The sequence below is a fragment of the Diorhabda carinulata genome, chromosome 1 (assembly GCF_026250575.1).
Source record: "Diorhabda carinulata isolate Delta chromosome 1, icDioCari1.1, whole genome shotgun sequence".
Classification (NCBI taxonomy): domain Eukaryota; kingdom Metazoa; phylum Arthropoda; class Insecta; order Coleoptera; family Chrysomelidae; genus Diorhabda; species Diorhabda carinulata.
Genome location: NC_079460.1, coordinates 1,918,414 through 1,931,447, shown reverse-complemented (window position 1 = coordinate 1,931,447; position 13,034 = coordinate 1,918,414). Strand labels below are relative to the sequence as shown.

The window sequence follows — 13,034 nt, the reverse complement described above, 5'->3', positions numbered from 1 at the left end:
CTTCTTTGATTCGTTTTTAAATATACTTACTTGCCAGGATCTACGTGGAAGACATTTCCATTGACGTGGTGATAAATCGCGGCTATGGACCACGCTACACCTATTCCTAGAAATACGTTAACTGCATTGCTGCCAGTCACGTTACCTACACTAGCGTCTGCGTGCTTATCTTGTATGGCAGCTACTTTACTGGCGAATGTGTCTATAAACAATAAACTCGTTAATATCCAGAATTACTTAGTAGGCTTCCCTAAAATACTATGAACACTAAATGATAATTTTTGGCCAATTTCACAAATCCCTGTACTGTACGTCTAGCTTGAATGACGTGTTTTCTTAGCTTTGGTTGCCGAATTACCCCAATAACAGATGGCGCCAAAATTATTTAAAATATTATATTCAACCCTTAAGCTGTGTTGTGAAGTTTCTTATTTTGGGTGCCTATAGCAAAGTTGCAATTTGAGTTCATTATTGTATTGTGTTCGTTGTGTTATTGTTGAGTTTCGTTGGTTGTGCATTTGGATTATTTTTTTATTTGAGAATCTTTGAACTTGGATATATATTTCATTTTTAAGGTAAGTGGATATTATTACAATTAATATACATCACCACTAGCTCTCTTAGTTAATATATTCAAATTATAAGAGGCGCTAGATGTATAAATGCTACAGCTTACAATTTCGAAAAAAAAAACTGTATATTTAGCGAACTACTACTAAAATGTATTTAAATAACAAATAGTCACTTCTTCTTCTCAATTTTTTAGAAATGGCTGGAAATAAGTGTGTTTATTTTAAGCTTGGACTAAGTAAAAGATCAGATCCTACAATTGAAATGTACCGATTTCCTGTGAATGACCCTACCAGATGTCAAAAAAGGATCATACACTCGGGTGAGTTATTCTCAAGACAATTATTTTTCATAAAGGAATAAAAAATAGTGAATGTGAATAAATGACTGTTTACAAATGTTCAATACTAAACATAAGTAGTTATTTAATTATCGTCAAATAAAAAATAATTCGTCCAAGAGTTTTTTTTGATAATGAGTTTATTTGTATTACGGTCGCATTGCATATTATACAAGTACAATGATTTACTACAAATTCCAAATCCATTCAATCTTATAAATTTATCAAAAGTACTTGAATCATACCTAAATTTAAACTTAGGAGCCATCTTTATAGTAAAGACAAACAGAATAGAATAAGACATTTTTGAAAATATTTCAAACTTATACACAAACAACAACTAACCGAATACAAAGGACTGAACTTTAATATTTCACAAAAATTGAAATAGTATGTTTTGTTATTTTTTTATGTTTATGAACTAAGCACATAATAATAAGGTAATGCGTCTGTGTGTTTATATTTGGAAATTATCCTGTCAATGAGGCAAAAATTTCACCTGTTCAAGTGTATATAGGCTGTTTTTTTATCACATATTATAATATGGTTATAATACTAATACTTTTGTTTTATCCAGCATAGAATGTTTTAATGAAATAATACCAAATACTAGTTTTATTTGAATACAAATTTACTATAGACATGTACCAACAAATCTTCGATATGACGTTTCGTGCTTTCACGAGGTTTTTAATCAGGATATGCTTATTTATTATAATTATTAGTCAATTTAAGCGATATAGCACACTTTTATCTCGAATAACTAACATCACTAATGATTATTCTTAAATACGTTTCTGTCGTAGATAGATACTCGTTTTGATTTTGTCAAAAAATGTACTGAGAGCTTTACTTTAAACATTATCTGATGTTTTCGATATAAAAAAGAACTTTTTTAACCAATGTAATTTCCCTCCATAATATAATCACCATTTTTGTCCTCGTATCTATTAAGGGTAAGAATATAGTAATGCCATATACCATCTTACGATTGTTGAATACTTTCAATAAAAATGAATTTTAGTTTCAATTTTATTATATATATATATATATATATATATATATATATATATATATACATATATATATATATATATATATATATATATATATATATATATATATATATATATTGCAAAAAACACATTTAACAAGAGAGAATTTGCTAGTAAGTACCCGCTTTTATGACCATACATAGGTACTTGTTCAGATAAGTAGACCTTTTACCTTATATTATATATATATATATATATATATATATATATATATATATATATATATATAAATGTTTATTATACCATTAAACAAACAGATGGTTTTGTAAGCATTTATGGTCTATGGTCTCATTGTAAAATATAATTTCTGAAAGTTGAAGGTAGTAACAAGTTCCTCAAGTATATTTTTCCAGTTGCACATTATGAATGAATTTATCATCCCAACAAATATTGATGTTAGTTATTTATTTCACGATTTACCTACTTCCTACAGTGATAATAGAAACAGCCTTTTTAAAACTATAGAACAAATTAATTATTTTTAAAAAATGTTACGTATATAATCCTGGAGAAGAGCGATTTATATTTTCAACTAGTTGGTGTCTTTTTTTGTAACGTTATAACTATATTAAATATGACGCCTTGGGTATATTTTTTAATGATATATATTTTTTGTATTGCACTTTAATAGGTTATAATTTCAAAAATATATGACTCATGCTTGATTTACCTATAACAAATTTGTGAATAAAATCATTTTGTTAAATTAGTACTAGTAGTAATATAAATATATTTAACTCAGCAATGAGCTCAGTTTTAACATTTCTATATTATTTTGTGGTCAATCCAAAAAGTATAAATAGATAATACAATAAATAATATTTTCGATTATTATAACTTTTGGCTCTCCAATGTGAAATCCAGACCGGTCCTGGGTTAGTTGGTACAATTATCGGTAAGATGAGGCCATTGTATAAATATCTTTACACAATGATAAAACCGACAAAACGATTATAAGTAGGTATTTTAGTAGTAGTTGATAGGACAAATTTTTTTTCTTCATTAGATAGAGTTTTTTTTTATTTATTGGTCTTATCCAAATTTTCGCATTGATCCGTAACTTTCAATACAAAGCCAATGAATATAATATTTATATTAAAATCAGATTATTTAAATATCTTTGGTACGTATGTACTTATTAGTATATTTTTTATTTCTGGTTTTGCTACACTTCTTTGGAATGGTCTTTTTTGTTTGATTTTAAAAACCCTTATTAAAGAAAAGTATGAAAGTGTTTTCACCGTTGTTGTGAGCATACCAAGAAATTTCAATGATGTGTAGTTGTTTTTGAGAATGATACACAGGTATGGAATTATCTTAAAACAATTCGGGAAAATTCTGTCATTCCGACGATGATATAAGATACAATTAGGGAAATTCAAAATAAGGGTACTACTAGTCATTATTCCATTTATGCCCGTTATTGAAATAAAATAAATTCAAGTTTTTGAACATAAAAAAAATACTACTTTACCATAACCATTACAATAAATATGTATGTTAACGTTGATGTTCCTCATTTCAGGTAATGCTGTTTTGGCAGAAATCACTAAGAAATAAGCTGATCTGCAGCAAACATTTCATTGAAAATATTAGTCAATCTAAAAGATTGCCTAATACTGCTGTACCATTCCGCTACAAAAATGATGAAGGTTCAGAAAGTGAATTGGATAGGGGGAATTTGGATGAACAAATAATCCAATTAAATGTTACGTCACATCCACAAACATATTTAAATAGTGATTTTATTGCCCCGATTCATTCCAGAAACATTGACATGAGAGGTAGTTCAATCACTAACCATGAAGATGAAGAGTGGTTGAAAGAGTTACAGAACCTTCCATCTTGTTCTATTGGAATTGGAGGTAGGAAGCAGTCATTGCAAGAAGAAAATGAACGGTTGAGAAAGGAACTAACCAATGCTAGGAAAAAAGTCAATAACCTGAATACTCAATTGAGAGCTACAAAAAAAAAGGATTATGAAAACGCAACTCTCTGCGAACGTTTTGTATGGAGAAGGAACTCTGACGAATTTTACAAAATCTCTTGTGAATATGCGACATAAGATAAAATCCCCATGGTTACTATCTGAAAAGAAAACTGTCCTGTCATTATTTTATAAAGGACCTAAGACATACAGATATTTGCGACAAAAAAGGTTTATTTTGCCAGCAATATGAACAGTGAAATCACGGGTTGCCAATTTCCGTTGCAAAACTGGATTCAATAAAAAAATTTTTATGCACCTTACTTTAAAGGCGGATACGATTTTGGCTTACGATAAGAAATGTATTCTGTTGTTCGACGAAATGTCTATTAAGAGGAATCTTGAGTACAACATGAAAACAGATTTAATTGTAGGTTTCGAAGATCTGGGCGAGTTTGGAAGAAAGCCTTTCCCTGCCAGTGAAGCTCTAGTTCTCATGATCAGAGGAATCTATAGCAACTGGAAAATTCCTATTGCCTTCTTTGTATCGAATGGTGGGGTGTCATATACTTCTTTATGGTGTATAATTACCAAGGCATTGGAAAAACTTAGTGAGACAAAACTAGACACTATAGGCATAGTATGTGATTTATCAACTATAAATCATAAACCCAAAAAGCATTTGGAGGTTAACAAAAACCAACCTTATTTTTTTCATAATGAGAAAAAATATTATCCTTTTTTTAATGCTCCCCATCTGTTGAAATACGTTAGAAACAATTTTTGAACAATAGTTTCATATTTAATGGGCAGTTCATATGTTTTTCTGACATTCGAAAAGTTTATGATCTTGATAAAAGGAGCAAAACAGGAAAGGCCTTATTGAAACTGACTGATAAGCACATCAATCCGAATTCTTTCGAAAAAATGAAGGTTAAATTAGATGCCCAATTGTTGAGTCATAACGTTTATTCTGCCATAATGACATCTTTGGAAACTGGTGAACTTATTTCAAGTACAGCTAAAAACACTGTTAACTTTGTTCTAACCATGAACAATTTATTTGATGCCCCGAATAGTACACGTTTACATTCAACAAAACCCTGTAATCGTGTTTTGAGCGATACGAATCCAGAAGTGCTATCAACTTTAAGCTCAGGATATGATTTACTGGAAAATCTATACAAAGTTGAAAAAAAGGGAAATTTGACCAGACCTGATAGCTTTGATGATTTTCTTCTCACCATTAACTCCATTAAACAATTTGCAAGTGATAAAAAAAATGAAGGTTTCAATTATTTATTCACAGGCAGTCTCATTCAAGATCCACTTGAAAATCAATTTTCTGTTTATCGTCAAAGAGGAGGGTATAACATAAACCCAACAGTGAAAGCATTTCGAGCTGCATTTAAAATAAATATTGTCGCCAATTTAATGAGGCCACCTAGAAGTGCTGATGCAGGCAATCAACTGGACGATGATAATATACTGGTTTCCTCCCAGAGGGATAAAAGTAGGTGAAGTTCATATTGTCATAATACAAGGTGCGATATTCAATGCGAATCCCTAAATTGATTTTCCCAAAGTCAGTCCTGGAATTTAAAAAATCAAATGGGCTGTGTTAACACTATACCCAATTTGAATTTAAAGTCAATTTCACAAATCATCCAAATTAAAAAAGAAGAGGAGTTGACACATTTTAGTAGCCACATGATATCCTCCCAGAGGGGCTCTACATATGGGGAAAGTATATAAATTTGCTCACGACACACTCTGTATAAATGTTGCTCTTGAAAAATAAATTGGTCAAAGTGAAGTGGACCATTAGTTTTTGTTTTTGGTTCCAATATAAAAACAAAGCGACCAATTTACGTATAGGAATTAAAAGTGACCATTTCATATGTCGGATTAGTGATGTAGAAAATCTTGGACACGAATTGTTTCAAAAACATCTTAAATCCCATATTAAACATTCATCAAAAGCAGTAAATATTGAACATATTTATCAGAACCGAAACATCTAATACGAGTTTGGAATATAATATTGATTATGACACTTATTTGTAATGAATTTACTGTTAATTTTATGACGTAATAAACTGAGTTATCGATTTCATCATTTCATCTTAAAGAAAACCAAATTATAAATAAACTCGTTATACACATTTTAGAATTAAATTTGTCTCAATAATCTAATTCAAATTCAAGTTTTGAATTAACGATTAAGATTATGAATATGATATTGAAGGTGGTAGCTGAACCCTTTTATAAACCCTATTTACACAGCCATGTAAAGTTGATGAATTTATAGAGGGTTATTCAAAAGAAAGAAAATCGCTGCTTTGGTTTATGAAAATAATTATTTGAAAAAATTAATATGTTTGACAAAAAGCATTAGTTGTTCTCATGATGTGGTTGCTCTCGCGAAATGAGGATGCTCAAATGTAATCAAAAGGTTCAATTGCATAAACTGTATAGTAGAACATAATTGGTTATAATAAACGTCACGTGAGCTTGGAGCAAAATAGTGAGACCATGTCATTTGTAACACTATGGATCGGTCTTTTAATGTAAATCATATACCCTAGACTATTGCAGAAAGTTAACTTCCAGATGGAAAAAAATATTTCACTTTTTTGAGAAACGCTACCAATATTCCTATGAATTATCAATCATAAATCAGATAAAACAAAAATGTAGGAAGGGCACATGTCTATTGAAATATCCTATATTTTTAATTGATACTTTATTCAATTGGCATATTTTATTAACTTACCTGGAATACTAGTGCCTAAAGCAACAAATACTATGGCAGTAACTGCGTCTTTGATTCCTAATGTAGCTCCGAAATGTGAAGCTGCATCTCCTATAACTGCTGTAACTAGTCCTATACAGAAAATGGATACCACAAAACAGAGGTATCCTCTAAAAATATCTGTAACATAAAGAATAAAGTTGACAGAAAGAAAAACCTTCAAAGCATATAATTCTAGTTTTGGATAATTGTGTGACAGTCTTATATTATTTAGGAATGAAACATAGTCTTGGTACATCCCAGTGCCCAACTTAAAGTTGAATAACTACGCTAAATTTGATAAAATTGAACGGTATCTTTTGTCAAAGATTTCATTTCATTTTTATATCGTTGGATTTGTGAAAATAACTGCTTTAAAGATAACAGTCACTCTCTATCTAACAAGGAATAAAGATTGACCCATGAACTACTAGCTCAAAGTTTTAATTTCTAAGGCATTTAAGTAGGACTTCTTTTTCTTCTTCTCTAAAACCCTTTATGCTCTTCCGAACGTTAGAATACTGGGATTTCAATCCTTTATTCCACTTTTCCGGCTTTTTGCTACTTTATTCATTTATCGTATTTATTTCCCATTTAAGAGCTACAAGTTTTTCTTCCTTTCCTTATCATCTTATGCCTTTTTGAATATTCAATTTTTCTCAGTGGACTTTGTGATGTTATTATTTTTATTTGTCTTTACTAGTTCAAAGATTTTTCATGTAGTTTGTTTCCTATTGGCTCCTGTTTGGGCTTTTCTATATATTTCTATATCTCATTTCTTATTCTCTACATTCTCGTTTTCCCTACAAACGAAAAAATTCCTTGACAAGACAAGACAAAAAGATTTGGTATTCACACATGCTAGTTTACTGCTTTTCGCATGCGAGTTCAGTTGAAGATACTATGTTGTACTACTTAATATTCGGTTTATAAACGTCGTCTGCCCCAATGCCCGTACCCTTTGAACCTTTTACATTTTTCAACTCCTGATAATAAATTTATCATGCAATAAATACAACTTTATTGAACTATATTTATTGGAAAAAGTGGATCTTTATTGCACTAGGGCAATAAATATTTATTGCACTTATCTGTCATTATAGCATAGAGGTTTGTGATGAAGACAAACATAAACAATCAAATAAGCAAAATATTTAGTCCTTTTTCTGTGAAATTGTGATGTGTTTCAAAGAATTGCGCTTTTTATTTTATTATCAATCATATTTATTAAGTATTGGATTACGAAATTACTAGAAAATGCATTTTTTTCTATATAAGTTGCCATATGATTACAATTTATGAACACAAATGTAAATGCCTCAAACATACGCGATCACGATTACTATGATTTAGATAGAGCAACTCTGCAGTTCTAGAAATGTCAGTGAAAAATTAATTTTTTTTTGTCATGAACGTAGAAAAAATATTGTATGCAACTCGTGCAAAAAGTGTTTATTGCATTCGTTAGACAAATACACGTCGCGTGCAATAAACAATTACTTTTTTGCACTTGTTGCATGAATAACTATTATCCTGAAATTCATTCACGAATTGTGGAGATTTAATTTATGTAAGATATACAAGTATTATAATAAAATGTATCTTACTATATTACTTGGAACTAACTTCGTCTAATTTCAGTGGAGTCTTCGAGCTAGTTGGTTTTGTTTATATATTCAAATATTGAATGGTAAAAAAAATCACAATAATAATTGAATAATGAATTTTTTAGAGAAAACAATACGTCCAACAAGTTCTGTGCCAAAAAATTTCTCGTGTCACGAGATAAAACATTTACTTTAACTTTGATCCGCTTATACCCTTTGGACGCTCTTGAAAACACGAACTTTTTAATTGTACCGTGAATGATTAATGAAAACAAAGTTTTTAAATAGCATCGGCGGTAAAATAATTCTTCCTTTTCTAAAAACGACTTAGGAAAAACTCGTTTGGTACAATGACTTACCAGTTGGTGGAACGAACGCAAATAGTATTTTCCAAAACATAGTGAGAAAATGCAAGGCGTAGTCTAATCCTGAAGGATCTTTATCATCTAAAGCATCATCACTGGAACTAACGGTCAAAGCCTCCATGAACTGCTCTTTCCAAGAGGAGGTTCCTATTAATAGCGATGCGTTGGCACGTTGAACTAATTTATCGACCGTATTCTGTAAAATAAAATTTTCTATACGTGAATATTCAATAAACAATAATAGGTTTCGTTACTATTTATGTGCGTCTCACATTCAATATTTTATTCAAAAGACAAACTCGGTCAATAATGCTCAGAGCTTTTTCAATATTAATTGACAAACCTATTTTTTTTTAAATCTATTGCATTAACATGAATAAACACCATAGAAAAATAAATTTTTACATATTTCTCTTGTCAACGTCAGTTGAATAAATCCAATCCAACTTTTACAAGTATCAGTTTGCTTCGACGTCTGCCGAACCATTTAAGTCCACGTGGAAATTCTAGTGCTTATTTTCATTGACTATTGTGGTTAAAAAGAACTTTTTTAATCATAACAGAATATTATGAGCAAAAAATACATCCATTATAAGTAAGTGTTTCAAATTTGAAAAGGAGTTGAGCTGTTTAAAAACCTCAAAATCCAAATGAAACTTGTCACTAACAAACATCAAAAGAAAATGGAGAAAAGGATGTAAGAAAATCTGTAACTGGATCGGAGATTGAAGATTATTTAGTAATAGTAATGTGGTGAACTAAAAAAATATTTTAAAATAAAAAAATGATCGTGTAAAGCGTCAGTATCATGTTCGGCTTAACCTAGAGCTATAGGGAACTATATAGAACAATTTGTGGAAAAACTATTGTCGTTTACGATCCTCTATTTTGTGTGAATATTTGTCACAACCCCTGGATAGGAAGTAAACATTTATTAATGAACAAAGTTACGTTGGATTTCATAAGAGAGAGTCGTGATTCCATTAATTAAAATAGTATAACAAACTTATAAACTACAATAAAAATGCTATAAAGTTGTAACAAACTATAGAGGGTGTCTAATAAGTAATGTCGATTTTTATATCTGTTAATGAGAGAACGTCATTTAAAATCAGTAAGATCTATAGAAGTTGTCGAATTAATCGAGATTCAAGTAAAACGTCGAGTAGAGGTGTGTAAACAGTTCTTGTCCGCCCGAAAGATGATTGTTTTAATAGGCGCATTGTTGTTGTTGAGAAATATCCAGGTTTAGTTAACTGAAAGCGGGTTCACTTACCACAAGGCAACAATACCCCACACCAAATAATGGAATAATATATCCAGTATTGGAGAAGGGAGATAAAAGTTGATGAAAAATGTAGAGGGATATCACTTATTGATGTATTGTACAAAATTTGGGTTAAGTTATGAAAAACAGTTTCAACGACTTACAAGAAGAGAGAGAATATCAAGAAGATTTCAAGTAAGGAAGAGGAACAACGGATCAGATATTTGCCCTCAAGACAATCATGGATGAAAGCTATTAGCGAAATCTACGCCTTCATAAAATATTTATAGATTATAAGCAGGTTTATGACACAGTAGATAGAAATAAAAGGTATGTTGCCTTTCAGAGAAGACTATAAATTCGTCTTCGTGTTTCCCCTTTGTTGGTACCTCTGGAACAGCCGATACAGCAGATCCCTATGCATGAGGGAGTTTTGAAAACCCGCGATAGCGATTTCGAATATTACTGACGTAAAATAATAATTGTTAGCACTTGTATTATTTTCATTATTTGTATTGAATTATTTTATGTTTTTTGTTCACCGCTGATCTAAAATCTTCGACTCAAAGTCTGAAACTTAACCTTAGAATTGACATGTGAATAGTATTGTAGTATTATTAACATGATGCCTGGCACACACTTTTCAGTATACTTGTCAGGTGGCCTCGAAGTGTAAAAAGAAAAAAATCGCAAAAACTGGTGTAAAAATTGAGTTTACAAGTGAAATTAATACATTCATTTACGGATATTGAAAGATATGAGTGTTCAGATACTACAGATTATCGCAATTATTTGCAGATGTATGGATAAGTATACAATAGTATATAATGTTAATAGCAAGACGACAGGGGAATTATCGACGCCTTCTACTCAAGGAATCAGGCAGAACTATCCAAAAACCTGTACAGAGAAGCAGATATGATTTACAGACACATGCTGGTTACACGCCTGTGCAGATATATAGAATATAATTTTGATTTTTTTCCGGTTGCTTGCATGGATAGACCTGAAGCGGCTAGCACCCACGCTCTGGTTTACCTGCACAATTAAACCTTTCCAGTATACCGGAAGGTGTGTGCCAGGCCTAAGTATTTTATATGCATAGTTATGTGATAAGTGAAGATAGATTAGTATAAAGTGAAAAAAATAAACGTTTGTGTCCCAAAAAGGAGTCGTTATTATTAAACATGTTTTTTCTTTCACTGAAACGACCAAAATTTTCTTATAATTAATATTTTTGTGTCTTGAGCTTAACAACGGCACTTAATTGATTAAAATTCAACTTATTAGCTAGGGACCTGCTTAAATTCACAACACCAACGGATTTTCTTGTGAATTTTTGAATTATTAAAAAACGAAGATAAGATGAAATTAAACGTCATTTATTTTCCTAATTTGAGTATATACGTACTTATCATCTGGCAGCTTGAAGTTAATTTATATATTTATAACGTCAAACGTAAAATTAAACAAAGGATTTCAGTGTTTTCCTAAACAATTCAATAGTACCAAAAACAAAAAAAACTTATCAAGATAAGTTATGATATAATTAATCATTATTTTGAATAATTGTTTTTCAGAAGATCCTGAGCTAGGTTCCAAATGTAAGAATCAAAAACCGTCTTCAGGGACGTCCCATTATTACAATAATTATGTTTCATTATCATAGACAATAATTTAATGTTAATTCTATGGAAATAGATTATTAGAGCTTTCAAAAAAATTTTAAAAACTAGTATTTTCGCCTGAAAGTCGCTTTGGCCATAAAGAGATTAAACGCTTTAAATTTTTTTCGCCCTCAATAACCTTTATTAAAGGGGAAATGTAGAATTTAAATTATTCGATTTCTCATTTTATTAAATGCATTTCATCAAATAAATAAAGGAAGTGTAGATTATCACTTTATTGTTGCAAATTCATCTCGCAGGCGTTCATTAAACATTATCTAATTATTAAGCATTAGTTCCGTATGTGGAGCATTCTACTGATTAATACATTTTTAGATATGTACAAAAATGTATTTCAAATTATCAACTATCGGAGATTTCAAAAATGTATTTTATTCATTTTAAGTTTCGACGGAATAGATAGAAACAGTAAATTCATTGGTTATTATGTAAAATCAAAATAACAGTATTTTTTTAACTTTGTTTAAGTTTTTACGGTGTAGATGGCGCCCTTTAATGTTTTGGAGTTCGCGACATGATTATATATTAGCTGGGTCCCTTACTAACATTGTGGCATAGTTTTTGTTAAAAACGCGCGTGCTACGACAATGAGTGAACGACAAGTGGTGACCACCGTAACTTAATACAATTCATTTTTTTCGTATGAGACAACATTAAAAACACGGAAATTATCGGCGCTTACGAAATAGATTCGGTGATGAGTGCGTAAGGTCTGCTGTATTTAAATTGACTAAAGCGTTCAAAGATAGTCGCGAAACCGTCGAGAATTAGCCGCATGATCGTCGACCACGAACAATCATCACACCAGACAACATTCTCCGCATAAAACAACTCATTTTGGAGGACCGCAAAATGACTGTTCGAAAAATTTCGGCTGAATTCGGCATTAGTATGGGTAAAATAGAGTCTACCATTGAACTTACGAACTTTTTGACGCAAAATGAGGCGAAGAGGGACGGTTTTTAACGTGAATATTTAGTACAGACGAAACATGGGTACACTATTATACTCTCAAAAGCAAGGTGTCATCTAATGAGTGGTGGAAGAAGGAGGAATGGGTGCATGTCAAAGCGATCACAATCAGGTACGCGGGTAAGATTATGTGTACTGTATTCTGGGACCGAAGGGGAGTGCCGTACGTTGACTTCCTGCGCACACAACGTTCCATAAATGCTGCATACTCTAACCATACGTGAAACCCGCTTATCGCTCAAAACGGAGTATTTCATAAGATTTTAGGCATATAAATGAAACAAAAAACAGCTGAAACTTTGTTAATACTTTGTATGGCCAATGTGTAAAATTATAATACATTATTTTAGAATGTGTTTACAAAAAATTGAATTATATGTTACCAGGACCTGTAATTATAAGAGTGACAGAGTGTGAAATTGTAGATGTTAATTAGCCAACATTTGGAT

The 13,034-nt window shown here is 30.9% G+C and overlaps 1 protein-coding gene across 2 annotated transcripts in view; it reads right to left on the bottom strand.

Moving 5' to 3' along the window:
• LOC130892593 (sodium/calcium exchanger 3) overlaps window positions 1-13,034 on the bottom strand; it is a 90,306-nt gene that overhangs the window by 18,308 nt on the left and 58,964 nt on the right. For both annotated transcript variants that reach the window (XM_057798080.1, XM_057798072.1), the window contains exons 5-7: window positions 8,653-8,854; window positions 6,669-6,827; window positions 31-202 (exon numbers count right to left, since the gene is read on the bottom strand). In XM_057798080.1, the coding sequence (XP_057654063.1) occupies window positions 31-202; window positions 6,669-6,827; window positions 8,653-8,854 (533 nt within the window). The remainder of the gene's footprint in view (window positions 1-30; window positions 203-6,668; window positions 6,828-8,652; window positions 8,855-13,034) is intronic.